This window comes from Sarcophilus harrisii, chromosome 6, assembly GCF_902635505.1.
Source record: "Sarcophilus harrisii chromosome 6, mSarHar1.11, whole genome shotgun sequence".
Taxonomy (NCBI): domain Eukaryota; kingdom Metazoa; phylum Chordata; class Mammalia; order Dasyuromorphia; family Dasyuridae; genus Sarcophilus; species Sarcophilus harrisii.
In genome coordinates this window covers 76,104,386-76,128,762 of record NC_045431.1, presented here as the reverse complement: position 1 = coordinate 76,128,762, position 24,377 = coordinate 76,104,386, and the positions used below count along the sequence as shown (strand labels likewise).

The 24,377-nt window shown below is 37.5% G+C and overlaps 1 protein-coding gene across 2 annotated transcripts in view; it reads left to right on the top strand.

Annotated features, from left to right (window-relative positions):
• The first annotated feature begins 3,805 nt into the window (after positions 1 to 3,805).
• The window catches only part of SH3D19 (SH3 domain containing 19), a 204,615-nt gene continuing 184,043 nt past the window's right edge, over positions 3,806 to 24,377 (top strand). The window contains exons 1-2 of one of the 2 annotated variants that reach the window (XM_031941646.1): positions 3,806 to 3,952; positions 4,657 to 4,788. In XM_031941646.1, the coding sequence (XP_031797506.1) occupies positions 4,677 to 4,788 (112 nt within the window). In that variant the 5' untranslated portion in view covers positions 3,806 to 3,952; positions 4,657 to 4,676. Of the gene's footprint in view, positions 3,953 to 4,098; positions 4,789 to 24,377 lie in introns of those variants that run through there. The other variant, XM_031941645.1, reaches the window with a different exon arrangement.

Sequence of the window (24,377 nt, the reverse complement as noted above, 5' to 3'; positions counted from 1 at the left end):
TTACTGAGAGATCCCAGGGAATCACACTCAGACTAAGGCAAAGGAAGATTCAGAAGAGCAAATTGCAACTGGGTGAATGAGGCTGCATAGTTGCCAGAACATTCAACCTTAAATCTCTGACTAAGCTGCTTTGTTGAGGGTGAGATCCACCCTTTGACTGGAATTTATACACTATATCTGAAAGTTGTATATGGAAGATAAATTTTGCTAAGGAATTGGAATCCAACTTTGCCTTTCTCCATCAATTCCATCCCTTTTTTTTCTTGCTAGATTAATTCAAACTTCCCTCATAGCTTTGTTGAATGGTATGGGCTATAATAAGGTTTTAATTTTTGGACATGCCTTCAGTTCTACCAACTCAGAAGAAACTGGGTAAATATGTTCCATGTGGGAGCTCTTCCTTATCTGCTCAAAAGCTCAAAGAGGATTTGCTGTCCTTTTTGAGGGCAGCAATTATCAGAAAGGCCAAGTTTCAAGGATTTAGCAATTTAGGCAATTGAGTTTTTACTGACCCATTTCTCTGTCCAATTCTTTTTTTATCCGACTGAACTTCTCCTGGGTCCTAGAGATGAAGCTCTGCTCACTTTGTCAAGTGCCTCATAAGAATTCCCTCTTCTCAAAGGATAATAGAAATTCTCTCTCCTAGAGGTAGTTAACTTTTTTTTTTTTTTGCATCGTGGACCCCTTGATGAAGCCTAAGAACTTCTACTCAGAATGTTTTTAACTGTAAAAAATAGAATGTATAAATTTACAAAGGAAACCAATATTTGAAAAAAACAATTTTTTTAAAACAATTTCAGGTCAGAAAACCCAGGTTAAGAATACCTGATAGTAGGGGCAGCTAGACAGAGCATCAGTCTGAAGTCGAGTTCAAATTTGGCTTCAGACATTTAACACTTCCTAGCTGTGTGACCCTGGGCAAGTCATTTAACCCCAATTGCCTCAGGGGGGGAAAAAAGGAAAAGAATACTTGATAGTACAATCTCCTTTCCTATTCCGGTTTACCATTGAGGAAACTGAATCCTAATTCAATTTAACTTCAACAATCATTTATCAAATATCTATTATATGTGGGGTACTATGTTAGCCTCTAGGATTAAGATGAAAATGAAAACAGTCCCTGCACTCAAAGACCTTTTGCATTATTGGAATACTCTCCCCCTCCCCCAACAAAACAAAACATTTCCCCAAGTGTCTGAACTAAATTTCAAATGCAAAGCTTCTAATATCAAGTCCCATATTCTTTCCACTATATAGCATAATACAGTAGAATGAGTACTCAGAGTCAGAATACCTGAGTTATTTAAAACCCCAGTTCTGCTCTGACCTGCCTAGATGACTTTAGACAACTCACTGTATCTCTCCAGAGGCTTGTCTGTAAAAATGAGAGGAATTTGGATTAGACAGACCAAAGATTTCTAGAACTAGGTAGTTCGAAGATTTTAAGATGTCTTTCAGCTCTAGGATGATTTGAGGAAAATCAGGAAAGACTCACATGAATTGATACAGAATGAAATGAGCAGAACAGGAGAATGTTGTACATAGTAACAGCAATATTGTTCATGAACAACTGTGACAGACAGCTCAACAATACAATGATCCAAAAGGATTCCAAAGGCCTTAGGAGGAAAAATGTGTTTGAATACAGACTGGAGCATGCTATTTTTCCACTTTCTTCCTTTTTCTTTTTGGTTAGAGATTTCTCCTACAAAATGACTAATATGGTAATTCTTTACATGATAGAACATGTAAACTATATCAGATTGCTTTCTGTCTCAGAGAGGGGTAAGAGGATTTCAAACTTAAAAAACAAAAACAAAAACAAATGTGAAAAATTGTTTTTACATATAATAGGAGCAGTGAGAAGATTTTAAAAGGATTTCTTCTAGCTTTAAATTGATGATCCTTCAGCATCCAATGTCCTTTAATGCTGTTTGTTTTCTTATGGGCTGTAGGAGTCTGTACATATGGAAGAAAGAAAAAAAATAGGTATTAAGCACCCAATATATGCTAGATTCTGTGCTAAGCACTTTACAAATATTACCTCATTTGACTCTAACAGCCATCCTACAAAGTGGGTGTTATTATTATCTATTTTAGAGTAGAGGAAACTGAGGCAAACAGAAATTAGATGACTTTCCCAGTCACATAGCTTGTTAAGTATACCAGGCCAAATTTGAACTCAACTCTTTGGCTATAGGCCCACAGGTCCACCCACTGCACAAATGAACTGCCTTGGCTTTCAAAGGACATGAGCTTTCACTGATGTAAGTGTTAGGTCCATCTTCTACTGTCGAGAAAGAGAAAAAAAATCCATTATCCTGTGGTCCATTATTTCTGAACTTAAGTGGGTCATCTGAGGACAGAGACTCAGTCACCAGCATCTATGTCATAGCATTTCCAAGTTGATAAAATCTGACAGAATTTGGGCTCTCCCTTTTGGAGCTTAGGGACATCTCCACAACAGGAGACCTTAAGTGGATATACATATAATCTATATTTGTATAATTAATATATTTTTATCTTTGTATTCTGAGCATGTAGCATAGTGTAAGGCACATAGTAGTTGTTGAAAATATAATAAATATATAGAATATTTTTCTAGGGTTGGGGGAAGGCAGGGGCAGAGTGGTTCCAGACCTATGATTTAATTGGCAGAAAGAACTCTCAGTAAGACAGTTTACCTATGCAGCTCTGCCCATAGTTCAGCAACTTACTTTTTTTTTTCCTTATTAAAGCTTTTTTTCTTTTTTTGCTGAGACAATTGGGGATAAGTGACTTGCCTAGGGTCACACAGCCAGGAGGTGTTAAGTATTTGAGACCAGATTTGAACTCAGGTCCTCCTGACTTCAGGCCTGGTGCTCTATCCACTACACCAACTAGCTGTCCCCTAAAACTTTTTATTTTCAAATCATATGTATGGCTAATTTTTCAATATTCAACATTGACCCTTGCAAACAAAACCTTGTCTTCCAAATTTTTACCCCTTTCTTCCTCTAGATAGCAAGTAATACAATATGTATTAAACATGTACATTTCTTTTTATACATAATTATCGTGCTGCACAAGAAAAATCATATCAAAAAAGGAAAAAAATGAGAGAAAAAAAAGCAAGCAAACAGCAAAAAGAGTGAAAATGCCGTTGTGATCCACACTCAGTTTCCACAGTCCTCTCTCTGGGTGTAGATGGCTCTTTTCATCACAAGATCATTGCAAGCGACCTCAATTATCTCATTGAGCAACTTACTATCTTAAAAAACTGGCTGAGGTAATTAAGTGGCTAGCCTAAGTGCACACACCTAGTTTGAGTCAAAGGCTGATCCAGAACTAGGGCCTGTAGTGATTCTGAAGTCAATCTTACATTCACTAGGTTATCCCTTCTCATAAACCCGTATGTAGACATTCATTCAACAGGCACTTATTAAGCACCTTCTGTGTGCCAGACACGGGGGATACAATTAAAGGCAAAAAGACTATGGCTGCTCTGAAGGAAGTCATTCTAATGAGAACAAGATATAGACCAGACAGATTGGAGATAATTTTCAAAAGGAAGATCCAAGCATGAAAACACACTTCTTGAGAATGAATTATGCGCTGTGCTTCTCCCCCCCCCTTCCAGCCCCCACCCCTCTACGCCACCCCAAGATAGAGAGCTCTTGATATGCAGCTTTTGTACGAAACTTTGGGCCTGCCGAGGTCCTAAGCCAGCTCAGCCCCCCCCAGCCCGTCCCCAGTCTCCCTCCGTCACTCTCAGTCGGTCTCTCCCTCCCTCCAGGAGTGACCGAGCAGTGATAAGACAAACGAGAAAGATAAGGACGAGAAAAAGGCCCAATAAAAGTTGAGATAAGTTTCCCCGGAAGTTGGGCGGGCTGCTCGAATCCCTCTCATCTTTCGGGCTGGCCCAAGATCTCCCCTCCGCAGCCGCACCCCCGAGCCCGGCTCAGGCTGGCAGGTACTTCTTCTTCTTCCTCCTCCTTCTTTTCCTTTTGTTTGAGTGTCTTGAGTGCGGGTTTCCTGTTGACCCCGGAAAGTTGGGAAAAGGCAGAAAAAGCCAAGGCCAACCCCCTCGTCCTCTGCGCCCCTCCCCCAGCCCCCCGCTCCTCATTTTTGGTTTTGTTTGTCTGTCCCGGCCGGCCGGCGCTCGGCTTCTCCGGGGCTGGTGGCCTTGGGTCCCAAAGCTGGCAGGCGGGGGCAGGCTGGCAGCTGCTAGTCCCTCCCAGAGGAGGGCGAGGCCGGGCGAGACCCGCCTCAGCCGGGGCTCCCAGTTTGGAAAGCGAGGAAGAAGGAAGGGGCTTAGCTAAGGAGTGAGGAGCTAGAAAGGAAAAGGAGCGGAGGTTGTGGCTTTGCGGGGGAGGGCGGAGGAAAGTCGCGGCTCGGCTGCCCTTTTCTGGCCGCTTGGCGCTGCCCCCGCCTCCAGCTCTCTCCCCCACCCCCTGCCCCCCGCTCCGTCCGGGCAGGTGGAGTCTGGCGGAGAAGTTGCGGTTTCTGTTCCGTCTGCTCCGGGCACTGAATTCCCTCGGGCCCGGCCGAGTCGGACACTTGGGAACGAAGCGGGGAAGGGCCGGGCTGGCGGGCGGGGAGACTATTGCTCGTCCGATGGGGGCTCCCGGCTGCTAGAGTTCCCTGGCCCTCTCACTCCCTTCCTCCTGCTCCCAGTGTGTGCCCCAGCTTAGCCGATGGCTGAAGCCCGACGGCTGGAAGAAGAAGAGGAAGAGCTGCGGGAGCGCAGAGAGCTCGGAGCCTCCAGGAGAGTCCGGGGCCGAGCTCACTCTACTCACTCTGCTGCAGGTAAGGGCCGGGAGTGGGCTGGGAGCCGAGACTGGAAGGGAAGGAGGAGGGGGCGGGCAGGCAGCCTCAGCTCGGCCGGGACTCCGGTACCGGTGCGTGCGCGCGCGCTGCCCCGGCTCCGCAGCCCCTCTCTCTCTCCTCCAGCTGGCGAGCGCTCTTGGGCACCCACGCCGGTGCGCCCGGGCTGGGCACTTTGAATTGCCCTCAGAGGGGCTGGAGGTGAGCTAGGGAAGAAGAGACTATCGCCTCCCCATTCTCATTTCAAACATCAACACTTAATGTTTTTTGTTTTTTAATCCATGTTTAGAAGAAATCAGCCACCGTTTTCAGAGACATCAGCATTTAATAAGAAGTGATGATTCTGGAATTGGAAATCTCCAATCCCATTTGCCTCTAACATAGCCAGATTTTTGCTTCGTCTTTTCCCTCACTATTCTCCTGCCCTATTTCTCTTGTCTCTACAGATGGTTATTATCTGTTCTGCTTAATTTTCCTGACCAGATCTGTAAAATGTTGTTACTTTTTCCATGAGTATCAAAAACTTATAAATGGTTTGCCCATTAAAAAAATGGATGAATATACACAGAAAAAGGGCCCAAGTGGTTCAGTGGAAAAACAGCACAAAGTTTGGGGTCAGACGACTTGGCTTTCACTCTGATGTTTACTGTATAAATGAACTTTGGTCATGTCATTTATTACATCTCCGAACTTGAGGACCGTCTACCCTTCCAGGAACTATACGGTGAATTTTCTTGCTTGAGATAAAACTAAATCTATAAATATAGATTTAGACCTGGAATTTGGACCTTTGCGATCCTTTGTTCTAACATCTTCGATTTACTTCTGAGGAAACCAAGGCCCAAAGATTATGTGACTTGTCCAAAATTGAGTATCTCAGTTTTCTCCTGAATAAAAAGTTTGGGATTTGATCTAGAATTCAGTGATGTCCAATTCAAATAAAAGGAGATCCCTGCAGGCCACGTGTTAATTAGAAAAATACAAATTAACATCGATATTGTATTGCATTTTTATTAAACATTTCCCAATTACATTTGAATATTGTTGAAGCTGCACTCTGCAGTTTTGAAGGCCAAACCCAGTTTTGACACCTCTGGCTCTCCATGACCTGAAAGGTCTCTTCCATTTTTAAATCCCACGTGGCAGAGGTAGAATTCAAAGCCTTGTCCTGCTTCTCCAACATCACCATATTGCTACTGTTTTCTTCATCTACAAAATGAGGGATTTTCTCCGAGGAGATTTCTAGTTCTGAGTCATGTGTATTTTATGGACTGAGAATTTTATAAAGTTCAACTTTCAGGTCACATATTTGGAGTACTGCACCAATCAAATACTTAAGCTTATAAGTGGATGAGTGAATAAGTTTAAATTCCCCACTCCTTCCCCCTACTCATAGGACTTTTCTTAATGATGTATAACAGGAAATTCACCAGCTAGTGAATTTCACCAGGTAAGCTGAATTTATATAAAAACCAACCATGACCAACAAAACAAAACAGTCAGGGGAATGTAAGGGAACAAAAAAGGGATAAGGAAGAGGAACCAATTCAATACTACATCAAAGACTCATGTTGTAAGTGAGAAAGCAGAATGTAGTAAACCTTCCATAACCCAGGGAACCAGCTTGGAGTCTTTTCATTCCTTTGGTTGCAGAAAAAAAGGGTTGTGGACCTTTTGTAAGTGCTCAGAAAGTTATAATATGGGTGGGGAGAATTAGGAGGGAAGAATGGGTATAGAAAAATAATGTGGCAAATGAAAGGGAAGATCTTGAAATCAGAGTATGTTCTTCATCTATATAGCTGGATTCTGTTTCCTCTTAGAACTAAAACCTTGTCAAATCTGATCTTTTTAAGAGTTTTACTTATACAGAATTCTACTATATCACACACTTTTCTAACTGCAGTGACTAACTATAGTCGATTATTCACAAGAGTATCTTAATTTAAAAAAAATATTTGGTAGTTTAAGCTTATGTACAGTAAGCAAATGTGTGTAGAGAAGCAAGCAAATAGTTGTTTGCGTGTGTGGGGGGAAATATTTCAGGGAACAATAATACAATAAAAATGCTTGAGACTTCAAGAAAATGTTTCTCATATACATTATAGATCAAAACCATGGCTAATTGAATTTTTACGACTTTCTGTAAAGTGCTTTGTTTCTTTTTCAGAAACTATATGGTGAATATCCTTGTTTAGAATAAAACTAAAAGTGCTTTTACACATATATCTATATATCTAAACACACACAAACATTCACATATATACATATGTGCATATATATATATGTTTTATATGTGCGTGCATACACACAGAGTACATACTCTTGTGTCTCTCTTTTACTAGTTACTAGCAACATGTGTAACTGTTTCAAGGCTGCGGGTAGTGATATTTTTTATCTTATTTCTTCTAACTCCTTTAATTTCTGAAGGTTACTGGATGTTTATCTTGGTTTAGTGAGGTTTTTTTTTTTTTTTGTGGTGGTGGTGGTTTTTTAGAGATATGTTACAATACGTATTCATTATGAATTCAGAAATCTTGCTTTATAAAGTTTAAAAATCTTAATCGTGTTGCACATTATGAAGAAAAGAGGATCTCGACATTGCAGGATAAAAAGAGAAACAAATTGGACATCTTTGATTTTTATTCCCTTTTGAATCACTAATTTTATATTAATTTCGTCTCATTTGTCCTCCCAACAAAAGGTCTTTATCCTCCTTTATGCCATTAATGGCTAATGTGTTGCACAGACATTTTCACATTCCTTATTGAGTTTGGACATTTGTTGGATATGGCTGAATCAGAGTCCATATTCTCACAGAGATAGTGCAAAGGATGTGGTTTGTGCTAAAGTCTTTGCAAGTTAAATTTTGAGCATTCTCACCATTTCTCTCTGTACTCTCCCCAACTATACCAGTTTATACCTTATTTTTTGAGGTTCAGAATATGCATGATTTAGCATTTTATTAGTATAAATTACTCTAATTTTTCTCCAGTAAGATAGGCTTGAAAGGCAGGCTTTCTCTAGGTTTCCTTTATATCTCCTGAATGTCTGAAATAGTGCTGTACAAATGGGGAGGGAGCTAACTAAGTAGATGCTTATAAATTGGGGAATGTATAAACAAGATGTGGTCTGTGTGTGTAATGCATTCTTATTGTGCTGTAAAACAATGAATACAACTTATTGTGTATCTAAGTTATATTTTAATATATTTAACATCTACTGGTCATCCTGCCATCTAGGGGAGGGGGTGGGGGTGGGGGTAAGAGGTGAAAAATTGGAACAAGAGGTTTGGCAATTGTTAATGCTGTAAAGTTACCCATGTATAAATCCTGTAAATAAAAGGCTATTAAATAAAAAAAAAAAAAAAAAAAAAAAAAAACAATGAATACAGAGAAGCTTGGAAAGATTTATATGAACTGATACAAAGTGAAATAAGAACCATGAAAACAATATATTCATTCACTGTAACAATGTGTATTTAAAGAACAAAAGTAGCAAAACAGTTGTATCTGGAATTATAATGACTAAATCCTAAATGACAGATATGAGAAGGTACCTTTCTTTCCTTTGTAAGACCATGGCTATGGAGCGCTAAATGCATTCAATTTATGGCTTAGTTTTACTGAACTCTTTTCTCCCTCATTTTTTGTTCTTTGAGGTTACATTAGGAAATGTAGGTAAAAACAAAAGGCGAGAGTAAAAATTTATTTAAAAAAAAACCATTAATATTTTGGTGGAGATATGGGAAAATCTTGTAATAGATACAACTGAGTTAAACAGTAAATATTAGTTAACATGTATAATGTTTACTTCCCCTTCACTCTCAGTAATTTTCAGAATCCTTTTCTGTCAAATGTATTCATAAGAACATAAGTAAGATTTTAATAATATTAGTATTTGGCTTACTTTAAAAAAAATCTGGATCCAAGTGTTCCCTTGACAACCTCCAGTTTTTCTCTGAAATGTGCTAAAAATCATATAGTGAACAATATACATTTAATAAACACTTATTTTTCAGATGAATTTGCTAGGATTTTGATTAGCTACAAAATGTAGTTAAAAAACATAGAGATAAGGAAAGAACCTTTTAGAATGTCTTGTTTTCTTCAAAATGAAGCTCAGATATCTTTTGTGAAGTCTTTCTTTGTCCTCCCTAGCAGCTAGTACCCACCTGAACTCCAAATTACCGTGTATTTATTTTGTATCTATTTATTTGTGTACATGTTGTCTCCCCCAGTAGAATGTAAGCTTCTGGAAAGTAGGTGTTTTTTCATTTATGTCTTTGCATTATTAGTATGTAATGGATTGCCTTGGTACAGAGCAGACACTTAATAATTGTTGGTTGATTTGTTTCAACTCCTTCATTTTACAGATGAGGAAACTGAGGCCTAGGGAGTTTAAGTGAGTTATCCAAGGTTACACTGGTAGGAAATGGCAAAGCTTAGATATGGGTCTGGGTCCTCTGATTCTAGGTCCAGTGTTCTTGTTCACTGTTCTAAGTTGAACATTGTCTAGAACAGAGGTGTCAAGTCACTGCCTGAACCCTATTAAAATGCAAGTGAGAAATATTTAACAAAATGAGTAAAAATACAATAGGATATAGATGATGTTAATATGTGGTTTTCTAAATTCAATATGAAACCAATACATCGTTATGTATGGTTTAATGGTTCTTGTTCTATTTGAGCTTGACATAAATGGTTTAGAGCTTATAATCTAACAAAAATAAATCAATAGGCCCCAGATTAAGAATAGAAACCTAAAATGATAATTAGAAGATTTTTCTTCTATTTGTGTGAAACTGTAAGTTCATCTGTTTTGAGAATTCCAGACGTAAGAGGTTCTCTCCACTATTGCAGATAAAACTCTGAAATTTACGGTCTGAGTTGCTTTTGGACACTGAAAAAGTTAAATGAAAGGTCTTTCTGATTCCAAGACTGGTTCTCTATCACTATACCAAGTACTATCTCTCCATCTGTAATTCTTCTACAATGTGTGTATGTATGAACATGCACAAGCATGTGTGCTTGTGCATGCATTTAAATCACATCCAGTGGTTTCCTGGTAGTGTTGACCCCGCTGTGCATCCCTTTTGTTTCAGCTTGCTTTTTGACACATTTTAAAAACTGCATTTCACTATAATTGGTTTCTTTTGATGTCCTATATATTTTATTTTCTGCATTTGAGAACATTGTTTTGAGAAGGAGTTGATAACTTTACCTGCCTGCCAAAGGGGTCCATAGGACAAAAAGACTTAACAACTCCTGATTTAGATCTTTCCCTATTTCCTTGTAGGCTTCTATGATTTTTAAAATAAAGCATTCAAAGGTAGTGAGTTATAAGGAACCAGATGCTGTTTACTGAGAACTGACCTTTTACTCAGTGGGAAAAACTTGAGGGCTTAATTTTTAATTTTCTTCATATTAAGATTTGCAAATAACAAATACTCCTTTGAACCTCATGCTGGATTAATAATCTAGAACCAGTAGGATGTACAAGCATGCTGCTATTCTATGGTTTAATTCAAATTTAAATGGGTCACAGGTGTGATAGAGGGCCATGGTTCTCAAGCCTTCTTTCTCAGGGGTCATTTAAACACAGCTGCTATTGTGTGTGAACATAAGAGGAGTAGCCAGCCATTGAAAGGAGTGCTGAGTGAGATGTAGTAGTTAGTGTGAAGAAAATGAAGATTAAACAACTGCTGTCACTGTGCCACTGGAATGAAACCATTTCCTTCTTCTCTCTCCTCTTGTCACAAACATTTAGTAAGCTCCTGCTGTGTGCAATTCATTGGACTAGGTTTTGGAGATATAAAGATGATATAAGATGCAATCTCAAGGAACTTTAAAGTCCAGCAGGGGAGATAATGTGTTAAGGCTTTATGATTTCATTGGTGTGAACATATTCTGCATAAATGCAGGTTACAATCATTCTCATCCCCTCTTCCTCTTCTAATTATTATGTATTATATTCATCTGTTTAAATGCATTTATCCCTCTCCCCATTTTCCCCCATAAAATTTAAGCTCTTCAAGGCAGTGAATATTTTGTGTTGCTTTTGTATCCTCAGTCTTAGAAATCAGAAGGATCAACCATAAGGGAGTGAAGACCCTGATCATGGTTCTAGAGGAGAAAACAGTATTTGTGGTCACTCACAGGACAGAGTACAGGCCACACAACGGTGACCATAGTTCTCTTTAGATTATACTACCTTAGAAGAACTGAATATTTGCTTACAAATAGTGTTATCTCTACCTCACAACTAATGTCTTACTTTAATGTTTCTTTAACATAGGGAATTGATGTTGAATTTTCCAAGTCTATAACAGTATGGTAAAAGTTGCATTAGGTCTTACTAAGCTGTAAAGGTTCTGACTTCTGGGCTTGCGATGGACTTATGTAACATCAATCTGAGAACCAAAATCATAGAAGTAAAGAATTTAAGCTTTGGAAGGGATCTCAGCAGAGTATGGCAGATGGCAGAGTAAAGGCAGAGACTCCCAAACACCTTCCCTCCAAACAACTTCAAAATAATGTTTCAAAATGAATTTTGGAACAGCAAAACCAACAAAAGGATGAGGAGAAACAACATTCCAGCCTAGAGGACTTAGAAGGTTGGCAGGAAAGGTCTGTCTCCCTGGGGTAAAAAGGAGCTCAGTCAGCACATGCCATTTGGGCAAGCTTTTACTACAGATTTGGAAAAATCATCAACTCCATGCAGTAATGAATGAAACATCAAAGTAGAACATTAGTTGAGAGGTAGAAATAACAATATTTGTAAGCAAATATTCAGAATATTAATTGGCATATGATGAGTCGATCCCAAAGCTCCAAACAATGTTCTGAGAAATTTAAAGAGGGAGAGAAATTGCTTCTAGTTAGGGCATTTAGAAAAGAAGATGACACTTGAGTCAATCCCTTCATGGAGAAGGTGATATCAGAATAAATCCTTGTAAAGCAGGATTTGAAAAGGCATAGTTCATAGGACAGCATATATAGGGCTGGAAGGGATCCTAGAGTAGCAATGAAACAACATATCCAATGCTTTGCAAGCCTTAAAATATTAGTTATCATCAGTAAACTCTTTTATACATATATCTACATATTGTTTTGTTGTTCGGTATTTTTAGTTGTGTCTTATTCTCCATGACCCATTTGGGATTTTATTGGCAAATGTTTTTTCTTTTCCTCCTCCAACTCATTTTACAGATCAGGAAACTGAAGCAAACAGGGTTAAGTGACTTGCCCAGGGTCACATAGCCAGTAAGTGTCTGAGGCCAGATTTAAATTCAGGAAGAGGAGTCTTTCTGGTTACAGGCTAGGTATTCTATCCACTTTGCCCCCTAATTGCCTTTATGTGTTCTGTGTGTGTGTGTGTGTGTGTGTGTGTGTGTATGTTTATATATATGAATATGAATATATGCCACTAAGTAGCACTATGGATAGGGTACCTATTTAAATCTGTCTGTATAATCTTGGACATGTCATTCAATCCTATTTGCCTCAGTTTTGAACTGGAGAAGAAAACGATAAACCATTTTTTGTATCTTTGCCAACAGAAAACCAAATGAGGTCATGAAGAGTCCCATACAACTGAAACAACTCTTCAGCTCTGTGTGTGTGTGTTTGTATATACATATACGTGTGTTGGAGTCCAGCACCAATGAATACTGAGAGTGTGAATGAATATCTGAAGCTAGACAGAAGATAAGCTTTGCAGTCTCCATTTATTAATCTGAGCTCCAGGATTTATATACTCTTTAAATTAGTATGACATTAACAATAGCTACCTCCAGGTGACACTATATATCTTCCAGAGTTAATACGTAGACCATACTTTAAAATTTTGATTCACCTTAACTAACAATAACAAGATATCTATCAAAATAGGGTCATCAATAACAAATTATCAATAGCAAAGGTATTTGTCAAAACAGAGTTGTAAATAGCAGAGTTGGGATGCCTTGCTCCTGTCACATGCATTCTCCATCAAGATTATTCTATATTTATCTGGAGGATGTCTTTCGAAAATTGTTAAAGGAGACAGTAAGCCAATGCTTTGAATTGTTCAGCCCTTAAGAGAGAGCAGGTCTCAAGTAATACTTGGACCACACTCTTACTGTAAATGGACTTATTCAATAATGAATACATATATGTGTATGTATACATAGACATTTTAAAACTAGCCACTACCAGTGATTCGAGGTGACAGAGGAGTTTTTAAAAAAAGTACTTTTTTTTTTTTTTTTAAAGAACCTATGGAATAATAGAACTCCTCTGATGAAATTACAAAAAGAAATAAGCTTCCATAAGAATGAACTCCCTTTTATCTCTTTCAGAGCTGCTTTTTCGTTTCATATCTAAAGACCATGAATAAAGGTCTCATCTTCATTAATTTCCTGATCAACCATGGTCTTGTATGGGGCCAGTGAAAGAGAATGATGGGGATGCTCTACTAAAGATGGTAGCTCCCCTTGTGGAATTCTGCAGGAAGGGGCTAAAAATAAGACTGTGAGAGTCTAAAAGGACCCCTTCTCTTCAAATTCCTTGCCTCCTCCACCTACTCCCAGATCTTTCAGGGGGCTGGTGATTGTGGTAATCATATTTTCCAAATAAAAAACTGGGATGTGTATTCTGACAAGAGGTTCCCTACCCCCAATTATTGAATGGGCTGGAATATTTTACATTGGAACTTTCCCCAGAGGAAAAACTTTCCTCCTATGTGGAGGCCAAACCTATGAGAAACTTCATCTTGGACAGTAGCATTAACTAAAATAAAGATACTGTGAGAAGGTAGTGCGTTTTCAGGCGCTGGACCACCGTGGCTCATGTTCCTCTCATTTCCATGCCCTCCTACAGCAGAACAACAAACAAATAACCTACAGGTTATTACTTCTACTATTCTCCTATAGGTTATGACACATCACTTCCTTTCCCTTATTATATTATATATATTATAGATGCTCCCTTGGTGTCAGTCACTGAGTCAGAAGGGGAAAATAGTGCATTAGAAGCAGTTTGACATAATGGATATAGATTGCACCTCAAATCCAAGAAAACGTGTATTCAAGTCCAGCTTCTGAACACATTAACTGTGTGAATCTGGAAAAGTCACTTGACTTCTTATTGATCTCTCTAAGACTAAAGGCTGCAAGAGAAGGTGACCACCTGCATTGGAAAGAAGGCATTTCCTCATCTTGCCTTTACCAATGAAATCACAGGTTCAATCCCTGTCTTTATTCCTGGGACCACACACAGTTGCCAAGTGCTATTTAAGATCTGAGAAGAAAGGTTCTTCTTTATCAGGTTTTTGATAATCAAACATTATAATATATTTAAAGTATTTAACAAATCCCAAAGTGCTATATAAATGTTATCTATTATTGGGAAGCCTTCCCCTGTTGTATAGATGGAAATGTGGTGGGAGTATGCATTGTTGTTTAAGAGAGGGAAAGGTTTGTAATGATCACTGTGGGGAACTTTCCTTTTGAAGTGTCCCTTTAGATCTATTTTTCTGACAGAAAGTGTGGGGTAAATCGTATTAAAAAGCATCAAGGTTATGATTAAAATAGTGGATGGGTCTTTGGGAGGGAAGGGAGAAGAGGGGGTATTGGAAGAAATTTTGATGATATTAGTAAAATGACATTTATTCAATTTTTTTTAAAAAAAGGGAACAATAGTGAAATGTGATGTCAAATACAATATTGCCTTTGTTGTCTAAGCAAAATGCTTCCATCACTAAATAGTCATTTATTTCAAAATCATGAAAGCTCTCTTGTAGCCAAATAACAATAGTCAACCCTGGATGTCACATCCTTTTTTCTGTCTTTTCCATATTTTCAATTCAATTGTGTTTGCCATTCAAATGGAAAGATGCCTAGACCTGGAATCAGGAAACCTGGCCCTTGGCACTAACCAGCTGGTTGACCTTTGAACAAGCACTTCAACCTTTCTGGCTCCCAGTTTCCTCATCTGTAAAATGAACTCAATCTAACACGAATTTCCAGCGTCCCTTGGTGCTCTGCTATCCTGTTTCATATTCAGGTTTTATCCCACTTCCTTTCCTTAGGGCAATTTCACTGAATCTCCTAGGTGTCTGTCTCTGAGTCAGGGAAGGGAAAAATACAAAATCTATTATCAAATGCTACTATTTGTTACCAACTCTTGAAAAGTTTAATGGAAGATAGATAGAGGAAGCTGAAACAAAGAGGTGACTAATTGTGCTTGGGAATTTTCCATACATTTAATTTCCCTGTGCATTCTCTTTTTATCATTCACTTGAATAACTAAAAGTTGATGCTACTGATTGCATTTGGCTTACATTTAAAAAATATTTTATTTTTCCAAATACACGCAAAGGTAGTTTTCGACATTTATCTTGCAAAGTCTTGTGTTCCATATATTTCTCCTTCTTTCCTCCCCACTTCTATCCCCCAGACAATAAGCAGTCCAAAATAGATTAATGTGCAATTCTTCTAAATATATTTTCATATTCGTGATTATGAAATTAGATCAAATTAGATTTAGATCAAGAAAAATTAGATCAAAAGAGGGGAAAAAAACACAAGGGAAAAAAACAAGCAAGCAAACAACAACAACACAACTATGAAAATACTATGTTTTCATCCACAGTCTCCATAGTTCTCTTTCCATTACAAGTCTACTGGAGTTACCTTGAATCACCTCATTGTTGAAAAGATTGGCTTCTATTTTTAATAAATGGTCATTCTGAGAATAAACATACATAGTTGACTTTGAATTTCTTGCACAAAGGACATCTCTTTGAATTCAGATCCTGTAATCTAAATGCTTCTACTGGATATTTGGGACAGAATCTCTGTGATACCGTGGACAGAGCACTGCATTTGTAATCAGAAAGCTGTATTCAAAATCTTCATCTTCTACTTCCTGCTCATCTTTGGGGGAAGCACAACCTCTTTCTGGGTCATTTATAAAATAGGGATTTAGATTAGATCCATCTCCAACACTGCTCTAATTCTAAAAGCTCCAGTCTTTTTGTAATTTTTTTCTTACATTATCTATGTAAAATTATTTAGCACTGTGTTAAAGTTACTGACATTTGTCATTTATTAATGTACTGTTCTGTAATTCATTACAAAAAAGGGTGTGTATAAGAAAATATAAGAAGACTGACTTAATCAATAAGCATTTATTAAGCATCTACTGCATGCTATATTGCTACATATGTGAGATATCGATAGATAGTGTCTATTTGGTCTTCTTTTCATCTTGAAAGAATAATAACTGCTGTTTGTGGTATTTTAAAGTTTTCAAAGCACTTTGACCAAATTATCTCATTTGAAACTTCATACTAACATTGTGGAATAGGTGCTATAGTAAGCTCATTTTACAGATAAAGAAACTAAGATTCCTTGAAGTTAAGATGACTTGATTATGATCACAAACTACTAATCCTGCCCCTAAAATATTTTCTTTTCTTGTCTTAATTGTTCTTTATCTCTCTTAATAATTTAACTACAAAAAGGCAAGAATATCAAAGTACTCAAATAATACTCAATATTCACATCCTAGGTAAAAGAATATTAAGTTGTTTTAATTCCAAAAACTAGAAATTATTCAATTTGAATAGTTTCCTTCTTTCAAATATATGTTGTCTCTGGTGTTGTAGAAAGAGTTGGAAGGTAGAAAGTTGAATAGATCATTCTTATCCTCAACAAACCTTTATTAATCATTTATACAGTAATAATTTGGATGTCTCTACTCAAATTAATCAGTACTTATTCAGTTTATAGTTATTTGATGGATATTAGTAATCATATTGGTGAATTAAGCTGAATAGAATCAAGTTTAAATTGGGTATCATAATCCTGATTGGGGGGGTGTGCATCTTTAAATTTTCAGTTCTTCCTTGGTTCTGTCATCTGAGGAGCGTTTGATCACTGCTCTCTTGGCCTGTGTTTTGGTCTGTAAGTGACCACAAGCACTCTTTTCCATTCTGGAACCATGGGAGGGTCCCCGTTCCACTGTGACCACAAGCTGTACTCCATTCTTACCTCAATAAGACAGACCTTTCCTGCCAATTTTCTAAGTTGTCTTGAGTTGGAAAATTGCTTCACCCCCTCCTATGGTTGGTTCTGTTGTTCCAGGATTTATTTTGAGGAATTATTTTAGAGTAATTTGGAGGGGAATTTTAGAGAGCTCAGAGGAGTCCCTGGTACTCCCTCATCTTGGGGGAGCAACTAATTAATTTAATTAAAAATTAATTAGCTAAAAATGAATAATCTTTGCTAGTGATTAATAGACACTATACTAGCTCTTGTATTATAAAAATAAAAAGGCAAAAACATAAGCCTTTTTCTCAAGAAGCTCACATTCTAATTGGGGAGCTAATATATAAACCACCATATATATACTAATGGGAGGTAATCTCAGAGGGAAAACACTAGTCTTTGGAGGGGGGATTGAGCATCAGGAAAGGCTTCTTTGAAGATGGGCTGACTTGGAAATGGAAGGAAACAGGGAAATCATTGAGTAGAGGTAAGGATGGAGATCATTCTAGGCAATAGGTACAGTCAATGAAAAGGCACAAAAGTTAGAGATGGAGTGTCAAACTTTAGGACCAGCAAGGAAGCCAGTGTTATTGGATCACAGAATTTATGGAGAGGTATAAAGTAAAAGAAGACCAGAAAGGTACGAAGGGGCCATGTTGTGATAGGCTTTAAAAGCTAAACTAAGAATTTTCTATTTGAGGTAGTAGGGAGCTACTGGAGTTTATTGAAGTGGGGAGGATGGTACCATAAGACCACTGCTTTAAAGCTTGAGAGCTGAATGGAAGATGGGGAGAGAAACAATACTGAGAGACTAATTAGAAGGTGATGAGGGCTCATATTAGGCTATGAGTGGAGAAAAGAAATGGGTTGGAAACAGATTGAATGTGTGGGGTGAGGGTGAGGAGGAGCTTACCAGGATTGTGATTCTGGGTGACTGGGAAGATGGCTGAACTTTCAAACTTAATAACACCAATTTAGGGGAAATCCTTTTGCTGAGTAATCACAAAGAAGAGGCCCTTAGGCATTTCAGTTACACAAACAATTCCCTAGGATCTGTCTGTCTATCTACCACATACTTAGCCCAGGGCCATGTACTCTTGAGAGCTCCAGGCTTGTCAAATGGAACATTTCAAGTGATAACCTAAAAAAAAAAAAAAAATAAATAAAGTAAAATTCCAAATGTACAAACTGGAAAGGGAAAAACAAAAAAATGAGTGTTACTGATGAATTGTGAGTCATCAAAGGAAGAAGTTTATCTGATTGTAAGATGAACAGGAGTTCTCAGAGAGATTCAGGGGAATCAGAGGATGGGGGTTCACAAGTCTGCTTTTGGTCTTCCCTGGGTAGTTGAATGGATAAAATGCTGGACATGAGTTAGGAAAACCCGAAATTCTGACCCCAGGTAAATCACTTAATCTTTCAAAGTCTGGTTCCTCATCTATAAAATGGGAATACTAATAGCATATCTGGGCAGCTAAATGGCACAGGATGGAGCACTGCACCTGGAATCAGGAAAACCCAAGATCAGATTCAGCCTCAGACACTTACTAGATTGTATGATCCTGGACAAGTCACTTAATTCTGTTTGCCTCAGTTTCCTCATCTGTAAAATAGCTGGAGAAGGAAACGGCAGACCAGTATTTGCTAAGAAAATCCCAAATGGGGTCCAGAAGAGTCAGAAATGATTGAACAACACTGGGTACTAAGGCAGCTCTTGTTACAGTGGGTATTATTGATTTCTTTCTCCTTCAGCAAAATATACACTAAGGCAGTAAGGCATAATGGATAGGAAACCAGGTTTTGCTTTTGTAGAACGACATTAGGCAAGTTTCTTGGTCTCTTAAAGTTGTAGGCAACTTTCTGAGATTGTAAGGTATGGAGAACGTGCCTACCTATATTGGGAGAGGGGCTTTCATCCTCCAGAAATTTCCCGATATCATAGATCTAGTGCTTATTCCTTCTTCATCTGCAAAAATGAAAAGTTTAGACCAGATATGTCTAAGGGCTTAAAGTCTTTAATTCTTCTATCCTTATAATCTGTATAGTGTGGGCAAGTCACTTACCCTTGGTTTCTTCATCTGTAAAAAACAGAAGAGGGAGGGTGAATATTAGACTCCTAAGGCCCTCTCAACTATAAAAATTTGATTTTTCTATGTTTCAGGCACATGCTAACTATTCTTCTCTGGTTATCATAACAAACTAATGTATTTTTGAATTTCATCATCCTCTTTGCAGCTGTCAGGCCAAAAAGCAAATGAAGCTGTAGCATATTTCTTTGAAAGAGTTATCTCCTGGAAGCTTTTCATTATGGCCCTCTGTACATGAAATTGTACTCATTGATCTACATTGGGGGATAGGAGACTACTCTCAAAATCCAAGCCTTTGCCTTTGAAGATTTTCCAGTGATCTAAATTTTTAAGACCAAAATATTTTTATTATTTAAAATTCATTGACACAAAGTTCCTTTGATCAACCAACTGTAGCCCTTTCTTTTTATCCAGTCTGGTAATCTAGAATTTATAATAAAGCTGGATGAATGCCTTCAACCTCTGAAGCCATGGATGCAGTTATAATTGAATACTGAGCTGCTTCTTAGCCTAAATTCAACTGTTTTCAAAAGTAGTCATTTTTTTTTACAGCAACAAACTCAAGGAATCGCACTGTCTGATTTATTCTTTTGGGGGGTAAACAGTCTCTTTATTGATTTTTTCCCCCCACATTATATTCATGATTGTTTTGCGTTTTATAATTTTATTGTTGCCTTTTCCTACTATACCTCCCTTTCTTGTCTTTTTTCACAACAAAGAAAAATAAACAATCAGAACTGGCTCATTTAGTGGCCAAGTTTGATAGCATCCACTCCATTCTCTCCATTTAATTCATCACCTCTCTGGACATGAAGGGAGTAGTTTTTATCACCCAGGACTAAATATTGCCAAAATGGACCCGAGTTTGACTTCTTTTTAGTATTGCTTTCATTTATATTATCATAAACAATGGATATATTTTTCTTCTATTTCAACTTACTTTATTGCATGTTCATTAATTATAAAAGTGTGACGTTTCTCTGAACTCCAGATATTTGTCACTTCGTATATTGAAATGAGTAACATTCTCCTCCCAGTTCCTTAAGCTCACAACCCAAGAGTCATCCTAGACTCATTATCTCCCATTCCCCTTCTCCAAGCTACAGCCAAGGCCTGCCCATTTCATCTTTGCAACATTTCAAATAGGCCCCCTTGACCTGACTGACTCCCTATTGCTCCTAGGATCTAATAGGAAATGTTCTGTTGGGCGTTCATAGTACTTAATAATCTAATCTTACACCTTATTCCCCATCACTTACTCTTTGCCCCAGTGCCACTGGCTCCTGTTCCACAAACAAGACACTCCATCTTTTGATTCCATATATTTTCCCTGATTGTTTTCTATACTTGGATTGCTCTCTTCCACACTTTAACTACTGACTTCTTTGGCTTCCTTTGAGTCTTAATAAAGTCCCAGCTCCTCCAGGAAGTTTTTCCCAATCCCTCTTAATTCCAGTGTTTTCCCTTCTTAAATTATTTTCTATTTATCCTGAATATAGCTTACTTTGTATATATTTGTTTGTGTGTTTTCTCCCTGTTTAGATCGTAAGCTTCTTGAAGTCAGGGATTCTCTTTTGCCTCTTTTTAAATCCCCAATGGTTAGCACAATGCCTGGTATATAGTAGAAGCTTAATACTTATGAATTGAATGATATTTCATTAAGTTATTATACAAGTTGTTTGGCCATTCCCTTATCATTAGGTACTCAGTTTTCCAGTTGTTTAACACAGAAAAAAAATGCCATTATAAACATTTTGATGTATATGGGACTCTTTGTAATGTTTGCTGATTTCTAAGGTCACAAGGAAAATTGAACAGTTACCCTCTAAAGTCAATTAGAACTTGGTTCAGCACACTCCAGATTGGGGGTATCTTCTCATGTCTTTTCTCTGGGCCAAATTTTGGGGCATTGATTTTTGATTGCTTTTTGGCAGTTGTTTTTTCCAATTATGTTATAGTAGTCATTATGGATATTGTTTTCTTGTCTCCACTTACTTCATTTTGCATTAATTCATATAAGTTTTCCCACTCTTCTCTTCATTCATCATATTTATTGTTTCTTATAGTACAGTGATAATCTATTATATTCATGTATCACAGATTGTTGAGCCGTTCCCCAAATCCAAGTTTTGCCTATCTATTATTTATTTTTTTATTAAAGCTTTTTATTTATAAAACATGTGCATGGGTAATTTTTCAACATTGACCCTTGCAAAACTTTCTGTTCCAAATTTTTCCCTCCTTCCCTTAGATGGCAGGTAGTCCAATACATGTTAAATATGTTAAATCCAATATATGTATACATATTTACACAGTTATCTTGCTGCACAAGAAAAATCAGATCTAGAAAGAAAAAAAAGTAAGAAGGAAAACAAAATGCAAGCAAACATTAACAGAAAGTGTGAAAATGCTATGTTGTGGTCCACACTCAGTTCCCACAGTTCTCTCTCTGAGGGTAGATGGCTCTCTTCATTACTGAACAATAGGAACTGATTTGAATCATTTCATTCTTGAAGAGAGCCACGTCCCTCAGAGTTGATCATTGTATAGTCTTGTTGCCATGTCTTAATGATCTCCTGGTTCTGCTCATTTCACTCAGCATCAGTTCATGTAAGTCTCTCCAAGTCTCCCTGTATTCATCCTGTTGGTCATTTCTTACCGAACAATAATATTCCATAATATTCATATGCCACAATTTATTCAGCCGTTCTCCAATTGATGGCATCCATTCATTTTCCAGCTTCTAGCCACTACAAACAGGGCTGCCACAAACATTCTTGCACATACAGGTCTCTTTCCCTTCTTCAGTATCTCTTTGGGGTATAAGCCCAGTAGAAACATTGCTGGATCAAAGGGTATGCACAGTTTGATAACTTTTTGAGCATAGTTCCAAATCGCTTTCCCACATCTAATATTTATCATTACCTTTTCCTGTCATTCTAGCCAATCTGACAGGTGTGTAGTGATAGCTCAGAGTTGTTTTAATTTGCATTTCTCTGATCAATAATGACTTGGAGCACCTTTTCATATGAGTACAAATAGTTTCAATTTCTTCATCTGAAAATTGTTCATATCCTTTGACCATTTATCAATTGGAGAATTTTGCCTATCTTCTAAAGCCTTTTTCAATGCAACTGTTTTCTTTGATTTTTACTTCTCTCCCATGATGCTTATGTATGTAATGTATGTATTATTGTTATTGTTGTTGAGTTGTTCAGTCATGTCCCATTTTTTATAACTGCACTTTCTTGGCAGAAATAGGAATAAGTTGTCATTTCCTTCTCCAGTGGATTAAGGCAAACAGGTTAAGTAACTTGTCTAGAGTCACATAGCTAGTGAGTATCTGAGGCTGAATTAGAATTCATATCTTCCTGATTTCAAGCCCAGTGCCTCTAGCTACTGAGCCTCTTCACTGACTCTAGTATGTATAATATTCTTGTTTGGATATGTGTTGTATCCTCTATCAGATTAGAAGAAAATTTTTGAAGGTAGGGACTATAGCAAATCTAAGTTGAAATAGCCATCAACTTCTGGCACAAAATTCTGTATACAGCAGGTTTTTAATGAAGATTTCTAGAAAAAAATAAAATAATATTATAGTTATAATTATATTTATATTGTTATTCAGCAAATCTTTTTGTCTGAATGAAATGAATCCTTTATGTTCTGTACTTAAAGGGAATTACATCAATAGTTCTTTAATGACTAAGTTACTAATATGTATACCGGATTGATAGGAATTAAGTATATATAGGAATGATAGGAATTGAGTTGAACCTATAGGAAGCCCAGAACATGCTTTCTGAGTGACTTTTTGAACAAAATTCTTAATATTAGGTCATATGAGGAAACCTGTTGAAAACTTGAAATTTGTTTTATATTAGAGAAAAAAGACCACAGGATACTTATTAATAGGTAGAATTTTTTTAAGCTGCAAAATATGAAGATTTTATTAAACTTTTTATTATAGCTACTAGGAAAGTAAGTAGTATAGCACATACAGTGCTGGAGCCAACAGGACCCAAGTTTGAATCCAGCCTAAGGTAATAGCCATTTAACTTCTATTTGTCTCAGCTGTAAAATAGGGTTAATAACAGTACTTACCTCCCAAAGTGATTGGGAAATCAAATGAGATTTTGGTAAAAGCATTTAGCCCAATGTCCAGCACATAGTGGTCATTATATAAATGCTTATTCTTTGCCTCCTTCTCCCCCTTTAGCCAGTCGTGGTTATTAGCATATTATTATTTTTTTATCTCTGGAATTTAAAATGACAAGTAGAATCTTGGTTTGCTGGAAAGCAATCCAACACTAAGTCAGAGAATCTCAGTTCCAAGGACTCTGAGTTGGAAGGAACCACAGAGATTGTTGGATAGAGTCTGGTTCTGTCCATATCTGAATAGCTTTCCCCTCCACCACATCCCTGGCCTGTTCGTACATATATTGGCTTTTTTTTAAAAAAAAAACTTTCTCTTACAATTATTCTACAAGTAATATCTTCTTTACTAGATTGCAAACTTCTGCAGGGCTGAAGTCCATATGTTTTTGCATTTCAATAGTCCCCACTGAGCCTTTTTTGGAATTGCTCAGTTATTTAGTTAAAGGAGAGGTGAGAAGGGGAAAGAAATAGGTTTGGAATATCAGTAGGTTAGAACTATACCTTCTACCAAATTCTTGAGAAAGAAGGAAGTTGCAATGAACCTCTAGCTAGCTATCAGAAAAACCTCTTTTGGAAAGAGATCAAGACTGAACTGAAACATTCATGTGACCTGATTTTCTTTCTCTCTCTCTCTCTCTCTCTCTCTCTCTCTCTCTCTCTCTCTCTTTTCCCAGTTTCTGTCTTGGAAAAGAAAGGATGAAGTTCAGGGAAAATCAGCTTAATGTTGAGGTTGAACTGGGACACATCATAAAGAGTAGCTCAAGTTAGAAGGGACAAAGGCCAGGGGAAAGAATACTGAAGCTTTGATTTACTGCTTTTTAGGGGCTCACAATTCTGTGGAAAACTCCATTGGAGATAAGATGTTTTGCTGAAGTTTAAAATACAGTTTTCCCCCTTTTGACCCTACAAGTGATCAAATTGGTCTCACCCATCAGTTTGGGGGCCAGCATACCATGGCCAAATCCAGCTTCTTGCCTGCATTTGTAAGGTCTTCAAACTAAGAATGGTTTTTACATTTTAAATGTAATAAAATTTTACTTCAAATTGTAAAAACCTTTCTTGACTCAAAGGTCCTACAAAAACAGTCTGCTGCCCATAGTTTGCCCACTCCTGTGCAGCAGTTCACTAAATTTGGCATGTAACCTCCCAGAGCTTCCCCCAGTCCCTTTCAGTGGATCCTTGGTCAAATCTGTTATCATAATAATAAGTTATTTGTCTACTAAAATATCCTTCCCTTTTCCAATCTCATATCTGTGGGAGGCTGGGTTTTCTTATGTATCTCAACCAAAACAAAA